Raw genomic sequence first — 20,776 nt, forward strand, 5'->3', positions numbered from 1 at the left:
AGCTCACAATGCTTGTACGTCGGCTATTTTCGGCTTCAGGCTTAAGGTTAAACAATACAGAGGTTAACGCGAGAAACCTGTTCGATCACCCTCATCGTTTTATCTCGCCCTACCGCTTTAGAACTTTTGCAACGGCGCGGTATCTCGACGCGCGGCTGCGACATAATGTGCTGTCATGGCCCTAGAAGAGAGAGAGAGAGAGATAGGGGGTAGGCGTGTGCACGCAGAAGCACGAGACCAAACGATGTACATAATGTACATAATCAGGCTATGGTAAAAGCCTGATTTATACCTTTTGTGCAACACCGGCACACGCCAAAAATAGCCCATCTACAAGCTGGAGCTTGTATTATTATACAAGGTATTTCTTAGGCTTTGAATGCACACTCCGAACATGTGTGATGTGTGATTTCTTTACCCGACGTGCACACACACACACACACACACACACACACACACACACACACACACACACACACACACACACACACACACACACACACACACACACACACACACACACACACACACACACACACACACACACACACACACACACAGCACGCGCATACACAAAACAAGTGCCGCCTGGGGAAGCATCCGTACACACAGGCAGGCGCGTAAATTATCAGGCCAGATTGCTTTTCTGGAGTTAACCCCTTAAGGCCGGGAACGCATCCGTGTGCCATTCTAACATTCCTTTGGCTATTCAAAAATAGCAGATCCACAAACTAATATTTTTGAAAGATCGTGACAATTTGTGCAAATCTTTGAATATATATATATATATTTTTTTTTAAAGCGAACATTTTAAACTATGTTACAACTTCTGGGGGTCCCTGGAACAAAATATTTTGAGATGGTGGTCCACGGCCAAAAACATATCATTTTGGAGAACCACTGATATTATAGCAACATTAGTTAGGATTTAGAATTCATTGTAGAATCCCCCCAGCTAAGATGTGAGTTACAAATGTTTTTTTCTTTAAAAAAATATATATATTCAAAGATCCGATTTTCCCCCAAACAAATGCAGATCTACACGCTCATAGCGCGGCACTCGGTGCCGCGCTATGAGCGTGTTTATCTGCTATTCTTTTTGAATAGCCCAAAGAAATAGAAAAAAAAAAAAGACAGATGCGTTCCCGGTGCTAATGTGTTAATCATCTCCTTTTATGTTATTCATTTGTCAGTGGTTATTGTTTGTCAAACTAATGCAGTCGCCGTGCGATATGAAGTGGAATGTAAATTTTGTTTGGGCAACTCATCGTTATGCACGGAGAGAGAGAGAGAGAGAGAGAGAGAGAGAGAGAGAGAGAGAGAGAGATGGGTGGGGGAGAAAAAAAGAGGACGGCCTCGCCGCCGGATTTACATTCACAATTACAGTCATGATACAATCATCTCTCATCATAATTCCTCTGCCTGGTATGTCAGCCCCAGATAGAGAGTGGGCTCTACACGCTGCATACCAAGTAGCCATCTTTGCTACGTCGTGCCGTACCGCGATTCAGGCGCTGTGATTTAACTCTGTGCAAGGGACTGTGTACCTATATACCTGGCTCTGCCTTTCTCTGTCTCTCTGTCTCTCTGTCTCTGTGTCTGTCTCTCTGTGTCTCTGTGTCAGGGACGTGCACAGATAGACTCTAGGTGGTGCTAGAGCACCTGCCCTTTGCCCTCTTGACCAGAAGCGCCCTTTTGAAAAAAAGAAAAAAAAAAGTTTGTTTGTTTTTCAGTTTACAGCAGGGTTCTTCAACAGGCGGTCCGGGACCCCTAGGGGGTCCTCAGAATTACAACAGGGGGTCCGCCAAATCTTTATGTGATATGATTTTTCTTTTTACCATAACCACTCAAAACCTAGCATCCCTTTTCTGAGGAGAACTTTAGCCAAAAATAGCAGATCTACAAGCCCACAACGCCTCGCGCTGCGAGGCGTTGTGGGCTTGTAGATCGGCTATTTTTGGCAAAGAGGTATAGGTGTAGAGGGAGACTAAGTAAACAAAAAAAAGTATAATTTACTTGAGCACCTGCCCCTCAAAATGTCTGTGCACGCCACTGCTCTGTGTCTCTCTCTCTGTCTCTCTTCCTCTCTTCCTCTCTGTCTCTGTCTGTCTGTCTGTCTGTCTGTCTGTCTGTCTGTCTGTCTGTCTGTCTGTCTGTCTGTCTGTCTGTCTCTCTCTCTCTCTCTCTCTCTCTCTCTCTCTCTCTCTCTCTCTCTCTCTCTCTCTCTCTCTCTCTCTCTCTCTCTCTTTCTGTCCATCTCTTTCTGTCCCTCTCCTTCTCAACCTTGTGGTCCACAAGGGTATTGCAGATGGGCCCCCGAATAATAGGCAAAAAAGGTTGGATTATATTATTGTCTTAAATCATACTTGATATGAAGGTTGTTGTTTTTTTCCATCACATTTGTATTGTCCTGGTGGTAATAGCCTCATGGCCCACAGGTCAGGAGGCTATGTCCTATTTTCTATGCAAAGCACGCGTCTCTTGTTTAATAAACACTCTGGTGTCAGTTTGTACTTCAGGAAAGGTGGAAGGTAGTTGATAGTGTGTTGGAGTATTTAGTGGCGGTATCGACAGGCACTCCACAGTTTGTACGAAGACAAATCCTCCTCCTGGTTCTCCTCACAAGAGAAATGATAATGGTTCATGAAACTTATTTGAGTTGGGTTTACAATTAGGAATAGACTCGGGTTGGGTTTAGGATTAGGCATTTTAGAGGTTTTGTTTAGTACATGGGTCAACAGAGAGTCTGAGACCCCTAGTGGGTCCTCAGAGTCATTGCAGGGGGGCCACCAAGTTATTGTTTGATAGTCAAGTGTTTTTTTTTGTTGTGAGATTTTTTTCGCTAAGATTCCCCCCATAATTTGGATGCTGGTCGTTCAAGTGGTTATGTTGCTTTGATCTGAGATGGTAGGAAGGCATAGGAGAAGCAATTGCAACCCCGTAAATTGCTTTGAAATAAAGTGTATTAGCATTATTATCTCTGAGTCCACCTCTTTACTTTTGTCAACTTTCTTACTCATCCTTCCTGTTTCTAAACTGCTTTGAACTTTTCAGAGCACATCAGAAAAAACATTGACAGACAGATGCTTTTAGAAAATGTCCATCATAAACACACCTCTATACTTTTCCTCCTCGTCTCTCCTCTTTCTAAAATGCCTCCTAGATGGATTTGAACTTTTCATTGTTGCAGACTAGCAGTCCACTCAGTCATCCACACCGCCCAGCGCTATATACTGTGTGTGTGTGTGTGTGTGTGTGTGTGTGTGTGTGTGTGTGTGTGTGTGTGTGTGTGTGTGTGTGTGTGTGTGTGTGTGTGTGTGTGTGTGTGTGTGTGCGCGTGTGCGCGCGTCAACTGACTTGACCGTTCTATGCAAAACCACACTATCTTTAACTTCTTATAACTTATAGTTTTAACTTCTTCATTTGTATATTTTATATACAAATATATATATATATATATATATATATATATATGTTTATTGCATTCTATTCCCATTGATGTAATGTATTGTATATGTTCATCATTCTTCTTGTTATTGACAGTCTGTATGAATGTATTGCAACTGGAGCTGTTGAGCAAAACAAATTTCCCTCGGGATTAATACAGTATATACGTATCTGTCTATCTAATGCACATACATTAGCATCCAGCTGCATGACGGAATGGAAGGCTTTAAAAAAGAATAAAAGGATCAGAAGCTGGAGAGACGGAGGCCTAGTCTAATTTGCTAAACAAGTGTACTATAGTAGGGGGTCCCTGCTTTGGCTCTCTATCTATCACCTAAGGCAGTGGTTTTCAACCTTTTCCGCGTCAACGACCCCCAAATTGACACATATTAGCCCACGGACCCCCATTTGAAAAGATATGCCAAGGACTCAACCATTTAGATTTCTTGATCTACAATGTGTCATCATCATTAGTGTTCATTTAACTCTGAGAGTGTACAAGTGGAACCAAATGGACCCGTTAGGGTCCATTTGGTTCCACTTGTACACTCTCAGAGTTACAGACACATATAAGGGTCAATTTGGTTCCTAACTATTAATTTGGCTGGGGACCCCCTGGAACCCCCTCAAGGACCACTGGTGGTTCCCGGACCACTGGTTGAAAACCACTGACCTAAGGGGTCCTAGGCCAAAAAAAAAGAAAAACAACCTTGAAGACCCCTGGTTTAGGGGTTAGAGTTATGGTGATTTATAGGGTTAAAGTTATGGTGATTTATAGTTGTGCATGCGCTGGTGTTGTGACTTGTGAGCAATGGAACAACCTGGACACAGAGATTAAATTAAAGCTGCACTATGTAACTTCTTCCCTCTTCTACCCCGGATTTGAACCCGGTTTCCTGCACAAGTGCTTAATTGTTTACCATTGAGGTAGTAGAGCTCCGCCTGCTTGCTCAGGGGATAAATTGAATCTTAAATTCGTGTCAGATCCTGTGTATAGACCTTTGACACGATCTAAATGTCTCAATAGAAGAGCAGGGAGGTGACTGAACCCGTTATTAGTTCCTATAACCTATTGCCTTCATTTAATTTAGCGACATTTATTTTTGTTTATTTGTTGAACCCATTAAGACCTGAGGCGATCCTTAAAATGTTTTCTAAATCCTAACAGTTTTTTGAAAAAAAATCTAAAAATAAAATGTCACGATTTTTCAAAAATAGCACATCTACAAGCTCATAGCGCGGCACTCAATGCCGCGCCATGAGCTTGTAGATCTGCTACTTTTGAATAGCCAAAGAAATCTAAAGTGACACAGATGCGTTCCAGGTCTTACAAAGAATGTAAGGTACTTGTAATGTATTTGCTAGTAGTACTTGATTTAAATAGTTTTTAGCCTTTTACATTTGATTTTGATTGTATTATTTATGCATGTTTATGTTCTCGATTGTATGAGGACCACAATGCAAATACGTTTATTGTGTGTTTTTATCCTCGATTGTCTTTTAACCCTCAATGTGTGATGGTTGCTATAGCAATTACAGTAAGTAAATTAAATGAAATCAAAATCAATCTGCTATTTTGGGGCTTTAGGTGAAATTCAGCACAATCATTTCAGGGACTGCCTTTCAGTCACTTTACATGGCAGACCAGACCAGACCGCCGTTGGGCTTAATTATCACTGCAAGATTGTTTGTTTGGCTTTAATTAGATTGGTGTGCATACGCCATACCAAATATCGTTGCCGTCGGATGGAAACCTAATATGACCAAAAACCATTCATTTTGTATAATTTAAAGGGGCTACACCATGAATTTAAAAAATAATAATAACATTTAATATCATATTGTTTATGTCCCTCAAACGTTTTTCAAAAGGTTTGAGCCTAAATCAAGCCTCAGATATACTCATTCCAACTAACTTCTCTCTGGCTTATAAAGCACTTTCACCTGCAATACCACATTGTCCTGTTTGGCACGGGGCGCTATTGAGCCAGTTTGTATGCATGTTATCTCCTGGTTCTGTGTGGAAACTGAAAAACGGGAGGAATTGTTCCCAGACGTGACGTAGGCAGGGGGAACAAATCTGACGGACTGTTTTCAGACCAATTTACATAAAAACCACAGATAGCCTATGAAAGCCTGCATGCTCGAAGTCGGGTATTTGTTGGAACAGAAGAGAGGTGGGGGAGACCAAAAACACACAAAAATGAAGAAAAAGTTAAAATTCATGGTGTAGCCCCTTTAAAAAAGATTGAAAATAGCTACAAGCTCACAAACGCGTCGCACCATTGTGATTTTGTAGATCTGCTATTTTCCCTACGTTTGTGCTACACTCTGATGAATAATGAAGTAGGGCTTTAATTTACAAAAAAAAACAAAAAAACATAAAGTTGAAATATGGAGATGAAAGTTTTCTGCCTGACAGCAACGATTGGCAATAGTAAACTAATAGTCGTTTGCACCTCTCCTTGTGCTGAAGACGAAGCCAAAGGCCAAATAAACAAAACATAGTATTTATCTAAAAGTGAGGCAGTACTTTGAGCACCCAGAGACGTGACCTCGCCCATATTGTCTCCTGGGTAAATAGCAGGCGTGACTGTGAGGCGAAATGTATGGGTTTTAATGCATCGCCATGCTGTTTTACATGGTGACGCAGATCTGTCTTTATGGACTCAATTATGTGTGTCATAAAGATGCTTGTGTAGGCTGGCACGAACAGTAAAAACAGACACACACACACACACACACACACACACACACACACCTTCTCGTGTAATATACAGTAGGAGGTATAATGTACAGTAAACTAGAAAAAGTGCTCCTCGGAGTACAGGTCTCCGCCAGGTCAGGTAGGTTATTGTGGCCTCCTGGTGGCGCTGTATTAGGCCAATGTGAAGATTTCTTCTAAGGCCTTCACGGCAATATGACACTGCATTCATGATTTGAGGCATTTGTTCCAAAAACATGTTTTGCTAAATTATATCTGCTGGTGGCGCTATAACAGGCCAATGTGAAAAGGGTGGCGTTTCTTCCTCGCCCTAGTGGGAATATGCGTGCAAAATGTCACTGAAATTGCATGCTGCGTTCATGATTTGAGGCATTTTGTTCAAAACAAACCAATCTTGCAAATTTGGAAGACAATCTTAGGCAACCAGGATGGAATATGGGAAATCGGACAAATCCGCGTTGATCTCATGACTATAGAGATGTGTACCGATTTGTGTGATGTTTGGACAAAATCTCTAGGAGTAGTATCAAAAAATGTGTTCGCACAAATCGGCCTCCTGGTGGCGCTATAACAGGCCAATCTGAAAAAGTGTGTGAAAAGTTTCGCAGTGACCGGGCCAACGGTGCCGGAGATCAGCTGGTCACAGACAGAAGGACGGACACACGGACGGACAGGGTGCAAAACATACTCTCTCTCGCCATGCCTTTCGGCCTGGCGGAGACACTAATTTTAGATGCGTTTGATTTATGAAAAATATTGTTTTGTTTTATGTTTTTGAACATATTTTGAAATAATACAAATATAGTATAGGAAGTACTTTATAAGATCAGAGCACTACATCACACCGGACTTCGCATGACGTGTCTGTCCCTTTTATACAGCATCACGCTACAAACGTCATGTGAGTCAAAAAAAGACCGGCTGTATAAGGGGAAACGTTGCAAAGCCTCATGTAGGCCAGACCCTGGGTCTGGCAAAAGGGATACTGTATTTACTCGCGACCCATAAAGATTGTCCCGACTCAGTGTTTGGAGAAACACTGTGCTTCCAAATAAGGAATGATTCTGATTGTATCATGGAGTAACTTTGGTAACGGTTTGTGTTTGTTATGTGACGCCGGACCAGAACTCTGCTCACACTATAAAACACTGCTCAGCCCAAAAGTACTGTCTCTGTGGATGTTTTCAGTAGAAGAGTTAACCCTGCTAGAAGAGAGAGCTAAAGAAGAGAAGAGACCTTGACAGACGGTTGAGAAGAGAGAGAAAATGAGGCACCTCATGGGCGTGGCCTTTGCAGCCTCTTTCATTCTGCTGGTGATAGCATGTCAAATGAATGTCGATGAGCGCCAGGTGTCTGGAGCTAGCTTACGCCCCAACGCCTCATCAACCAACGCCTCATCAACCGTGAGAGAACAGGTTTCTCCAGAACCACCGTCCTGGAGAATCTGGCCCAGTCGTCGGTTCTATCCGCATGAACACCGCTTCATCCTCGCGAGCGAGCCGGAACAACGTGCACGACAGGAGCCTGTCAACGAATGCCAGATGTCTGCAGCCAGCCTAGGACATGTCTCTCCAGGACCCCCATACTTTGTTGAGTATCCGCGTGACTACAAGTTCATCGTGGACGAACCAGAACAATGTAAACAACGGGAGCCTCTCGTGGTCGTGATCGTCCCGGTGCATCCCGGCGACAGGGCCAGTCGTGACACCATTCGCAGGATGTGGGGAGGTGACACCCAAAGCCCTGTGTTGGGCCAACGGGTGAGCCTGTTCTTTCTGATGGGACTGCCGACGGGAGAGAGGGCAGAAGAGATCGAAGGCCAAGTGCTGGAGGAGAGCAGAGATCACCGAGACCTGCTGCAGAGCGACTTCTCGGACACCTACAATAACCTGACCATCAAAACGATGCTCATGATGGAATGGCTGGACTCTCGCTGCCCCATGGCCTCTTACGCCATGAAGATCGACACGGACATGTTCCTTAACGTCCACAACCTGGTCGACATGCTGTTGAGTGCTCCGAAGGACAGCTATATGACTGGACGTGTGGCACTTCGGGGTGAAGTTATAAGAGACAAGGATTCAAAATGGTTCCTACCTTGTGATTCCTTCGCCGAGTCACATTACCCGCCGTATGCAATGGGAGGGGGCTACGTTTTTTCCTCAGACCTGCCAAGAAAGTTCCTGGAAGCCTCCCGGCACGTCGACGCAGTTTACCTGGAGGATGTATATTTGGGCCTCCTAATGAAACACCTGGGTATCCCACTTACCTACCTCCCATTCCCAAGCAGGAATCTGTTTTAAGAAGGTTGTACATGCAACCCACTTGCGACAGAATTGTAAAATCAAAGCTTGCAATGATAAAGAAGTGGACAAGTCCACACCCAGGCGCCGATCTGCGACCTATTGCCGTTTCCACAGCAATGGACTAGGGTTGCAACTGTTAATCAAAGCAATCGATTTCATCAATTATAAAACAATAATTGATAATCGGTAATTTGATTTAAAAATATAATTGATTAATCAATCCCTATCAATCCCTTGGGTATTATAGGTGAAAAGTAGAAAGAAAAAAATCGAGTAGTGAAAATAGGCAATCTTCAAGCTTACAATGCGTTCCGTTACATTGTAGATCTGCAATTTTCACTATTTTAGCATGACACCGTAAGTGGTTAATGGATTTGTTGATATAATTATATATATTTTTTTTTTCTTTTTTTTTTTTTTAAACTTACCTTTCTCGATTATTTGATTCATGGACAAAGTCATGTTAGAATAATCTCGCTAAGGAAGTAATGGATGGTTGCAGCCCTAAACTGGACAGTGACAGGCGGTCAGGCCTGGATTAACGAACGCACAAGCTCACGGGGCAGCAGCCTGGGGGCCTGAAGCTCCAGGGGGCCCGGGCACCAAACCCCTGGCAGCACCAATCAACAACGTTTTTTTTTCCTTCCCAATCCCGTGCCAGCATCGTGCCTTTCCTTTCCTTTCCGTGTGTGCATTCATCTTCACCTGTATTGCATTCATTATTGGCTCTTTTTGACTACAAAAACTAAGTAATAATAATAATAATAAACTTTATATAGCACCTTTCATGACATGAATGCAGCTCAAAGTGCTTTACAGAGCAGAAAACAAAAAAAGAAATTGAGCAGAAGTGCTTTACTGAAAAGCAGTAATACTTTAACATTAATGCAAAAAAGAGGGGCAAAAACAACATTAAAACCATTTAAAATAATGGCATTGAAATAATGGCACAAAATAATGGCATCAATGTAATGGCCAAACAAAAAGGCAGTGAACCAAGCAAAACAGTGATGATTTGAGGCATTTTGTTCAAAAAATGTGTTTGGCTAAATTAGACCTGATGGTGGCGCTATAACAGGCCAATGTTAAAAGGGTGGCATTTGCTCCTCAACATGGTGTGGATATGTGTGCAAAGTTTGACCGCAATCGGACGCTGCGTTCATGATTTGTGGCATTTTGTTCAAAACAAGCCACTACTACAAACTTTAGATATCAAACACATCCGTCTTGATCACTTGACTATAGAGATCATTTGTACCGATTTGCGTGAAATTTGGATAAAATCGGAAGGAGTAATATAAAAATAATTGTTTTACATATGTCGGCCTCCTGGTGGCTCTATAAAAGGCAGATGTGAAAAACGCAGGGCAAAGGTTTTTCCTTGACCTCTAGGGAGTGCGCTTTTACACAGATTGGTGCAGTTGTAGGTAAAAACACAAATCGGCCTGTTATAGCGCCACCATGAGGCTGATTTGAAAATGTTCAAGTGGATATTCGTCCTCAGCATAGTGGAAATATGTGTGCAAAATTTCAAGGAAATTGCATGCTGTGTTCATGATTTGAGGCATTTTGTTGAAAACGGAGTACTCCTGCAAACTTTGGAAGCCATTTTTAGCCAATCAGGATGGAATATGAAAAATCTGAAAGACCTGTTTAGTTAATTGACTATAGACATACTGTGTACCGATTAGCGGGATTTTTGGACAAAATCTGTAGGAGTACTGTCAACAAATATGTTTTGCACAAATCGGCCTCCTGGTGTCGCTATAAAAGGTCCATGTGAAAAATTTGGGGCAGAGGTTCTGCTGTGGCATCCAGGGAATGTGTGTGCGCACAGTTTCACGGCGAGCAAGCCAACGGTGCCGGATATTAGCTGTACACAGACAGAATGACGGACACACGGACGGATGGGCGGACACACACGGACGGACGGACGGACACACGGACAGACGGACAGGGGGCAAAACATACTGGCCCTCATTTATCAACGCAGCGTATAAACCGGCGTATATTTTTCCATTTATTCGGCCGTACACCAACGTCGAAGTCACATTTATCAACGCATCCTACACAGCTGATCCGAGCGTACATTTGGTCCCAGCGTTGATAAATGTCACGGCTGAAACCGAGCGTCATTTAAATAACACGCCCTTAAATATTCTCAAAACGCCCCGATTTTACGACATGAAGATTGAAGAACCAGAATACGACCAAAGAAGACATCATGAAAAGCCAATAAGAAAGCGTTTCCCTCGCTCGCCACACACGCACACACCTCTCTCTCTCTCTCACACACACACACACACACACACACACACACACACACACACACGCGCGCGCCCAGCTGTGTTTCTCATGTAGCCTAATCCGTACCGTAGCGGTACTTTGTCAATCACATCGCCATGAATACGTTTGTATATTAATTTATTTAACCCATACCGAGCAGTTCGAGTTACACTAAAATAAAGCCGTCGTGTAGGCCAGTGTTTATCAACCTTTTTGGTGCCAAGGCACACCTGGCTTAGCCAAAATATCCCAGGGCACACCTAGATATACTGTACGGTGCGTGTATATATATGTATATGTATATATATATATATATATATATATATATATATATATATATATATATATATATATATATATATCAAAATATTTACTCTCATGTACACAAGATGTAATAAAGAAACCTTGAACATTACAAAATGTCTTTGGCCTACAAATATATAAACTTAGGTCAGTGCAATGAATGGAGAAGATGAAAAAAAAGGAAAGATACAGTGCCTCAGTTTCACCGATTTATTTTTGGAAACATACAACTTGTTTTGCTTTGATGTCATAATAAAGAAACCTTGAACTAAAAAGCACACACATGTTCAATTTGGCCTACAAATATATAAACTTGTCATTGCAATGAACAGAGGAGTTGGATTCACCTTCCCAGAAAAATACTTTAAAAACTCAAAAAGATTTTAAAAATATATATAGGAAAAATTGGCCACAATATTCTTAGTGTGAAACTGTTTTAGAAAGAAGAAAAAAAAACACTTTTTAAGCCAGTACAAATGTCTTTGTTTGAAACTTGAGTCCTTTTTAGAACAAATACTTTAAAACTCAATATTACGTTAGCCAGGATTTTGGCTCCTGCCAACATGTATGTTGCTGCTGTATGTGGCAATTTTAACTTTGCCACAAGCTCTGCAATTTGGTAGCTAGCTTCCAGAGCTCTGTCATTAACCTTGGTGCTGGTGGTACTGCGTAACAATGCAGTTGTCTGTTTTGCGTTCTGTCTCGCCTTAGTAGCTTTCAAACTCACAAAATAGTCTTTGTCCTTTGTGGCAATTTCTCCATGGTGGGTCTCAAGGTGACGTTTCATCTTACTGGGAACCATACCACTGTTTGCGAGCTTGTCTCCGCACACATGTAGTCATCACGGTACAGTCTGGCTGTAGTCGTCTTGCTTGTCGCCGATTGTTGTTCCCGGCGGCACGGTGAGGACGCTGGCGGCGGCGGTGCTGTTGTGTGTGCTGCTGTTGCAGCTGCCCTGTGCGGCCAGCTTGTCGGCAGGTCGCGGTGGCCCGGACACACCGGCAGTGCTGCTTGCAGGAGGATCTGGCAGCGGCAATGTCTTGCTGATGACGGCGAAATTTAGCGTCTTCTGGCCCTGGGTGCATCTCTTCTTTGCTGGTGGAGCTGTCATCATCTTGTAGTAATAATACTGAGTGCCAAAGCATGTACCCTGTGCCCTTGCATTCCTATGGGTGATGGTCTCACCCATAGGAATGCAATTATTCAGTGTAGCGGCTACACTGAATGGACACGGGCGTGGTTGTGTGTGAAACGGATGATGGCCGTATCGATTGACGGATGATCGTGCTATTGTTCTCGAGGGGGTGGTTTCACACTTTCTTCAAAGCTCGCGGTACACCTAGCCAGTACTCGCAGTACAAAAGTGTACCTTCTACCAGGGTTGATAAACACTGGTGTAGGCTATTCCCATTTCCCAGTGAGACTCGGACCTCGGACGGGCGAGTCCCGTCCCGCTCCGCATTAATGAGAGATCGTATGTTTTGAAAATAGCAGATCTACAAGCTCACAACGCGTCGCTGGCTTGTGTGAGCTTGTAGATCTGCTATTTTCAATACAGCCAGATCTACAATCTTATCTGAATGACTGTTAAAGCAGTTTGTTTAAATTACTTTATAAAATGTTATATTTTCACAGGGATTATTTATTAGTGTAGATATACATTTATGAGTGGATTATGTGTCCAGATGCCTCTCAGACAGTAAAACAATGCTGCTCCGCAGCTCTAGGATGGAATAAACGGGTGCAGCCAACGTCAACAACTGGTCTCGACCAGACGTGAGATCTCAGCGTAAAGTAGGATGAAGCCCACGTCAGGATATATTGATAAATGCCGAAAGGTGCGGTGATCTCGCCGTACGGCCATTATTTGGGCTGCACCGTGTTGATAAATGAGGGCCACTCTCTCGCCATGCCTTTCGGCCTGGCGGAGACAATTAGATGTATTGGCGATATTTACGAACTGTCAGATGGTCGCAATAAACAAGTCAACCAAGAACAATTGAATGTAGCTCAACACAACTAATATCGCAAGTGGTTTCTCCAAATTCAACGCGAAATGACACTTTCTATAACTTCTGCTGTCTTAATATTGTTCAACCCCTTCATGACAAGCGTCTTTAGTACAATACTAAAGACTGTTACGACCTGCTGCAAACATAATGCATTGCCAGACAACAGCTTCCGGGCAGCATTCCTGAGGAATCTTCCTCATGTGCAATAGGCTCCACTTCACCAGTGGTGTAAAAAAGTACTCAAAATCTAAATACTGCATCCAATACTGCAGTCCAGAATTCAAAATTGACTTGAGTAAAAGTGCAGAAGTATTGGCATCAAAATGTACTTAAATTACCAAAAGTAAAAGTACTAAAATATTTGAAAATAGCCTAGGTATAAAATCGGGCTGAATCGGTTAATGTATGTTTTATACTGTATATCTGCAAAGTAACTAGTACTGTAACTAACGTTTTCAAATAATTGTAGTGGAGTAAAAGTACAATATTTGCCTCTGAGATGTAGTGGAGTAGAAGTAAACGTATTGGAAATTTACTCAAGTAAAGTACAAAAACCTCAAAATTGTACTTAAGTACAGTACTTAAGTAAATGTACTTAGTTACATTCCACCACCGCACTTCACTGATATTCTGCGGTTTGCGTTTTGCAACCACCTTCTTCAAATGCCACCAGAGATGTTCTATGGGGGTTTTCTATGTTTCTGTATTTGTTTCATCATTCCAGAGAAAACATAATTACCACAATTCTGTGGCTTATTTATACGGTTTTGAGCATATTGGAGTAGTAGACCTTTCTTGTGTGTGGCTCGGTATGTGTGTTGAATTTGTACGTCTTGGAATTCGGGCACGGCGCCCTTCAGCGTTTATGTAAACACAGCCTTGGATCGAGACTATCATAGATAGTATTTCAATTGAGTCTGACTTTTGCTTTCGTATCTTGTGTTTCAATAGATATAGTGTTTTAATCCCGTCTGTATCGGATTCTGTTGGAAGTTCCCTGTATTCCTCAATGGATGGTAGTGGGCGGGGCGCATCGAGTGAAAGACGGTAGCACACTCGATGTGAACAGGACGTAAACGAGGGAATAAGATGGCGTTCAGGCTGTGCCCATTACAGGATCAGAACACATAGGCTACCGTATCTATTGAAAAATATGGACTGATACAGTGCACACAGGTTCCTAATGTTAAAGGTAGGGTAAGTGATATTTTTGGGTTAAAACAAAAAGTATTTTGTTAAAAGGTTAAAGCACTATATTCTCATAGTAATCATTACTATAGAGTGTTTGTTCAGTAACAGGAGTCTCCCCGTCTCTCCAGCTCTTTAATAAACAGAAAACACATTTTCTGGTAGGTGTCAATCAGGAGAAAGTACCCATTTTTAAGCTTCATTTTTATGGTGTTCCAGTTCCAATTTTGCCTGCTCATTTCTTAGTGTCATCACTTCCAATTTCACTTGTTTAATCTGTATCCTGATTGAGTTCTCTGTCCTGGTTGGATAAAATTGGAAATTAAACTGAAATGAAAATGCATTTTCTGTTTTATAAAGAGCTGGAGAGACAAGGAGACTCCGTTTACTGAACAAACACTCTATAGCAATTAGTACTATCAGAGTATAGAGCTATTTAACACTTATTTTAACCAAAGAAAATCACTTACCCTACCTTTAATATTCGTGGCTACAGGGTCAGCACTTTGTATTTTGTGTACACGTATGGAGAAGTACAGGCTTTGCGCGCCGATTTCCAGTCACCTTAGGGGGTAGAGACCAAGACTATCATAGATGCAAAACTAAAGTCAGAATCAATAAAATACATGATAGTCTTGATCCAAGGCTAGCAGAAACCTTCAGTGCCTGCAGCCACCAAGTCTTGCTGCAGTTATTGTAGGGTTTCTGACCGCCTGCCTCCTGAACAATCTTGACTGGTGGCAGCTGTTGAGATAGCTTCCTCCTTTCTGACAGGTCCAGGGAGTGTATTAGCCACTGTTCTTTTTAACCCATTAAGACCGGGAACGCATCTGTGTGTCATTTTCAGATTTCTTTGGGCTATTCAAAAATAGCATCCGAGTGCCGCGCTATGAGCTTGTAGATCTGCTATTTTTTGAAAAGCTGTGTACATTTGTGGCAAAATCGTGGATTATATATTTTTTTAAGGCGTACATTTGTAAAATATTTAGTTCCAGGAAGCCCCAGAAGCAAAGATTTGAGTTACAAATGTTAGAGAAAAAAAACACGAATATTTGCACAACTTTTCAAGATTTTTCAAAAATAGCAGATCTACAAGCTCATAGCGCGGCACTCGGTGCCGCGCTATGAGCTTGTAGATCTGCTATTTTTGAATAGCCCAACGAAATCTAAAAGTGACACACGGATGCGTTCCCGGTCTTCAAGAGTTAAACTTTAAACTTGCGAACTATATGCTTCCGTAAGGCTTGGTTTCAGAGGAAGTCCTGGAATAATTTCGAGAGCGCCAACTGTATAGAATGAGACTTACAGTACAGAGAACACTGCATACCTCAGTGCATTATGTTAAATAACCCCTATGGATATTTGTTTTCTTTCCCATTGCACACTCACGGCTTGTCATCCCAGGTATAACAAGGAACAACTCCGCACAGCATTGTGGCTTGTTAAAAAATCTCAGTCATCTGTTAGCTCTAAAAGACCTTCGTTTTTTTCCCCTTGCTGGTTTTTGCCCTCACATAAACCCCGCTCCATTCTCACCTCCCGGGGGCCTCTATTGGTGCACCTTTTTTTCCAGTTTTTTTTTGTAAAGTTCTATATGATAGCATATCACACTAGGAGGGTTGGCAGCCCCAGACACTTGATACGGTAATTGTATTAACACATTAAGACCTGAAGCCGGTTCTACATGTCTCCTAAATCCCAACAGTATTCTGAAAAACATACGTTTTTATATCAGTGGTGCTCAATCTTTTTCATGTCATGAACCCCCAAAATTATATGTATTTGGCCGCGGACCCCCATCTCAAAATATCTTGTTCCAGGGACCCCCAGAAGCAAAGATTTTATTAAAAATGTTCGCTTAAAAAAATATATATACATTCAAAGATTTGCACACATTTTCACGATTTAAAAAAAATAGCAGATCTACAAGCTCATAGCGCGGCACTCGGTGCCGCGCTATGAGCTTGTATATCTGCTATTTCTGAATAGCCCAAAGTGTAAAATAATACTTTTTTCCATCTCAAATAAAAAAAATGACACAGATGCGTTCCAGGTCCTAATGGGTTAAAAGTTTTTACTTCACCAGTTTGACAGTTTTCATGTGTCAGTCTCGCCTCTCTCCCCCCGAGACGCCGAACTCTTCCCATTCGCTGTCATCGCATTTGTTCACAGCGTCGTGTCGCGTGGGGGGAATATAGCTGACAAGCGCAAAAAAAAAAAAAAAAAAAAGTGTTTTATTTCACTTTGGATGTGACAAAATCTTAGTAATCAGTTCCCTATTCATATTCCGTACTTCATATAACAGTCGTTTTATGCCAAAAAAAAAAAAAAAAAAGTGCAAGTATCAGGGGATTGGGTGTCTATTCTGTTCTCACTATACCGTGTGAAATTTGAAGTTCGCTTGGCAGCCCGGGTAGCAGGTGTGTTGGTGTGTGGCGAGTGTTGCCTCGTTCCTGTCGATCCTATCAGGGGAGATGGAGAGAAATAGAGAGAGAGGGAGAGATGGAGGGAGAGAAAGAAAGACAGCGCAAAGCCGGAGACATAGCGGCTTTATTTTAATGTCACAGGTAGTAGATTTGCTGAAGAGCGAATATTGAAATGGGTACCGTTTTCTTTTTTTTTGTCCTACCTACGGTTCTGCTTGTAGTGCAGATCTGTGGCAGGAATCAGCCGCCACCACCCCACTCCCAACACCACCACCTACCCAGCCCCCCCCATGCACCCACCCACCTAATAGACCAGATGCTGGTCCAACACTCTTTGCTTTTGTCCCCCCAGTTTTTTTTTTCTCGATATCCTCTCCCAGCTCCTCTTCCAGTGGTGTAAAGTAACTGAGTAAATGTATCGTCACTTTCGGGCAGAAACATCCTATCTAGTTCGTAAATGAATTCCCTACTTGATCATACTACAGTGCAGTGGTGTAAAGTGACTACTGTAAGTACATTTACTCAAGAACTGTGCTTAAGTACAATTTTGAGGTAATTTTACTTTACTGGAGTATTTCCAATTGTCTCTACTTTTACTTCTACTCCACTACATCTCAGAGGCAAATATTGTACTTTTACTCCACTACAATTATTTGAAAACTTTAGTTACTTTCAGATATATGTATATACAGTAATTACGTTATAAAACATATTTTAGCCCTATTTTATACCTAGGCTATTTGAAAATAGCAGATCTACAAGCTCACAACACGTCGCGTTTCAACACATTTTTGAAATATTTGAGTAGATTCGCTTTGCTGCTGTATATAAGGATATTTTTTGATGCCTACACTTTTTCATTCTTACTCAAGTAAAAATGTATATACAGGCCTTTTACTTGTAAAGTGGTATTGCTACTTTTGAATCAAGTACAAAAAGTACTTCTTACACCCCTGTCCTCTTCCCGCTGCATTTTTTTTGTGCTGAATCTATACCCACTCTTCAGAAAAAGGAGTTTTATGCTAATGCCAGCAAACTTCAGAGTACGTAGTTGTGGGTGGATGTGGAGGTGGTGGGTGTTGGGTGGGGGTGTTGGGGATGTGATGACAAGTTGAAGTGCAAGGGAGCGCGTTTCATCCAGCACCTCGCACTGATAGCGTGTAGTAGTAGTACAGAGCTGCTTGCGTCGCATCTTCGCCCCGTTCCATTTCATGTCCGATAAAAAAAAACGCTACTCCGAAAGGCTAATTATGCACGAGCTGTCGGAAATGAACAGTGTTAAAGTATACAGCTGGAGCAGAATCCATTCGTACTCACTTTTCCTGCTGCTGTACCTCTCCCCGCCAGTGGGGGACAGTAGCAAGGTAAATATCCTGTCTGTAGCCTACTTTACTTATTTGTATTTACAGTATTTGTATTTCTTTTACGATACCCTTCTAGGAAGGGAAAAAAGTACATTATTAATTAACCACTTAACCCTGGAACGCTGGGAACGCTGTTAGGATTAGTGAGTATCACTGTTAATCACTGTTAGGATTTAGAAAACATTTTTAAGAATCGCCTCAGGTCTTAATGAGTTAAGCCCAACGCATCACAACGCTTTGCAGATATAAATGGTGAGTTTGTGTATCTGCTATTTTTGCAATTATTGATAGTTCAGGGCATTTTCTGCATGGAAAGTATTAGATTTTGGGGGAAAATGTCTACATTTGAATACAGCAGCACATTGATTTAAAATAAAATGTTCTTTATAATTTGTACTTTTGAATACTTAAAGGACAACGTCACCCATTTTCAACCTATCTTACTGTAATTGGTTCTCACTGCTCATGATAAAATGGTACAATTCTTTTCCTACTCGCTCTGTGTCTCAGAGGAGGGCTGTGGACACTTCCGAAACCTGCCTACCAGTGACATCATTAGGCAGGTTATTTACATTTTATCAAGCGAGAACAATGGCTTCCATTATAGCATACTAGCTTTCCAGGATTAGAAGGCCTGCAGTTTCTATTAGCTTGGATTCACCACCAAGTACTCCAGTATTTCAACGAAAGTACAAATTAGACTGTGCAACTTTCACTTATAGTTGAGTAATATTTGACCAGGAGTATCTTTATGTTGACTCAAGTACTGGGGTTGAGTATTTTGTCCACAACTGCTCCCCAGCAGCTGTGGACACGTTTCAGTGGAATGGACACATAGCTCGACAGGCAATGAGTTAGTCCAGTTACCGTTATGAATAACAATTAATATAGCTTGTAGCAACTCAGGTCAGTTGCTCTTTAAATAGAGCTTGAGTGCATATATAGCAGCGATAACCTTTCTCCTGAGAGAGAGGGAGAGAGAGAGAAAGAGAGAGAGACGCATGCACAATCCATATTTATCTTCTCCTCATCCTGTTGTCTTGTCCCTAATGCTACTATGTGTGTAATGATGGTGTGACTCATTCTTGTGCGTATGCGTATAGACCTTACTCCTACAGTAGGACAACAAATACACAGTGCGACTTAAAGAAAATACAAATAATGATTGCTGAAGAGGAGTCCGTCAAAAGGACAAACGTCAAGCACAGTGCCAAAGACATGTTATTGTTTTTAATACGTAGCCCTGTCGTCTGATTTAAGTAAGTCCTTGCTCGAGTGTGCTTGAAGTTTGTCCTTTTGATGGGACCCCTCAAAAGGACACGTAAGTTGCTATGTCAGTGGTGCTCAAACTTTTTCATGTCAAGGACCCCAAAATGATATGTATTTTGCCACGGACCCCCCATCTCAAAATATTTTGTTCCAGGGACCCCCAGAAGCAAAGATTTTGAGTTACACATTTTCACTTTAAAAATATATATATATTCAAAGATTTGCACACATTTTCAGATTTTTCAAAAAATTGCAGATCTACAAGCTCGTAGCGCGGCAGCGCTACGAGCTTGTAGATCTGCAATTTTTGAATAGCCAAAGTGTAAAATGATGCTTTTTAGCTCAAATCAAAAAGTGATGCCTTCCAGGTCTTAACACATTGGCTGCCAATTATTTCAGATTTTTTGCAGTAGACCGCCAGAGATTTTTCAATGAAAAAACAAAAGTACTCGGGAGCCGAGATACAGAATTTTTAAGTTAACAACCCAGATAGCAAAATATGGTTATTCAACGTTGAATTATAGTGGTTATGGTTGATTTTTGGTTACGATTGAAGACTGATGGTTTTTCAACATTGAATCACTGTTGTTTTGCAGTGCAAAATTCAATGATTGAAATGCCAACATTGAATCAGCGTTTAATCTATGGTGCAAATTCAATGATTGAAATGCCAACATTGAATCAGCGTTTAATCTATGGTGCAAATTCAATGATTGAAATGCCAACATTGAATCAGCGTTTAATCTATGGTGCAAATTCAATGATTGAAATGTCAACATTGAATCAGCATTTAATCTATGGTGCAAATTCAATGATTGAAATGCCAACATTGAATCAGCGTTTTATCTATGGTGCAAATTCACTGATTGAAATGCCAACATTGAATCAGCGTTTAATCTATGGTGCAAATTCAATGATTGAAATGCCAGCATTGAATCAGCATTGAATCTATGCTGTTTGCCTTTTTCTTTATTTTTTTCTTGATGGGGGGAGAGGGGGAGGCACACCCCTCCTCACACACCCCCTCCTCCCATTTAATGATTGAAATGACAACATTGATTCAACGTTTTATCCATGCAGTTTGCCGTTTTCTTTTCTTTTTTTCTTGTTGGGGGGAGGGGGGGGCAACCCCCTCCCCCCCCCCCCCCTCCTCCCATTTAATTATTGAAATACCAACATTGATTCAATGTTGAATCTGTACTGTAAAATCCAATAGCTATCTATATTAAATAAATAAGTTACCTTTACTCATTTGTTACAATACTAGGTTTAATCAAGTAAAATGCTTTAAAAAGTGCACACTTGACATGATCAGAACACACACTGAACCTGCAAAGCAGCACATTGGCCTGGCCATAAAGTATGCGGCACATATCTCTCATCTTGGAGATTGTCAGTAACAATGTGTCCTCATGGCTTCTCACAAGCATGACACTACTCTTTTTTGCAT

At 41.6% G+C, this 20,776-nt stretch overlaps 2 protein-coding genes across 2 annotated transcripts in view; both read left to right on the forward strand.

The window, feature by feature from the left end:
* The window catches only part of LOC311040419 (interleukin-1 receptor accessory protein-like 1), a gene marked incomplete at both ends in the record, with an annotated part of 684,931 nt that overhangs the window by 515,500 nt on the left and 148,655 nt on the right, over positions 1 to 20,776 (forward strand). The window lies entirely within an intron of this gene.
* On the forward strand, positions 7,450 to 8,475 carry LOC311040989 (beta-1,3-galactosyltransferase 2-like; the record flags this gene model as incomplete). Its single annotated transcript, XM_084051427.1, has 1 exon — positions 7,450 to 8,475. The coding sequence occupies one exon, from the start codon at positions 7,450 to 7,452 to the stop codon at positions 8,473 to 8,475; it is 1,026 nt and encodes a 341-aa protein (XP_083907553.1).

This window comes from Gymnoscopelus microlampas, assembly GCF_963454915.1.
Source record: "Gymnoscopelus microlampas genome assembly, chromosome: 24".
In the NCBI taxonomy this organism is placed as follows: Eukaryota; Metazoa; Chordata; class Actinopteri; order Myctophiformes; family Myctophidae; genus Gymnoscopelus; species Gymnoscopelus microlampas.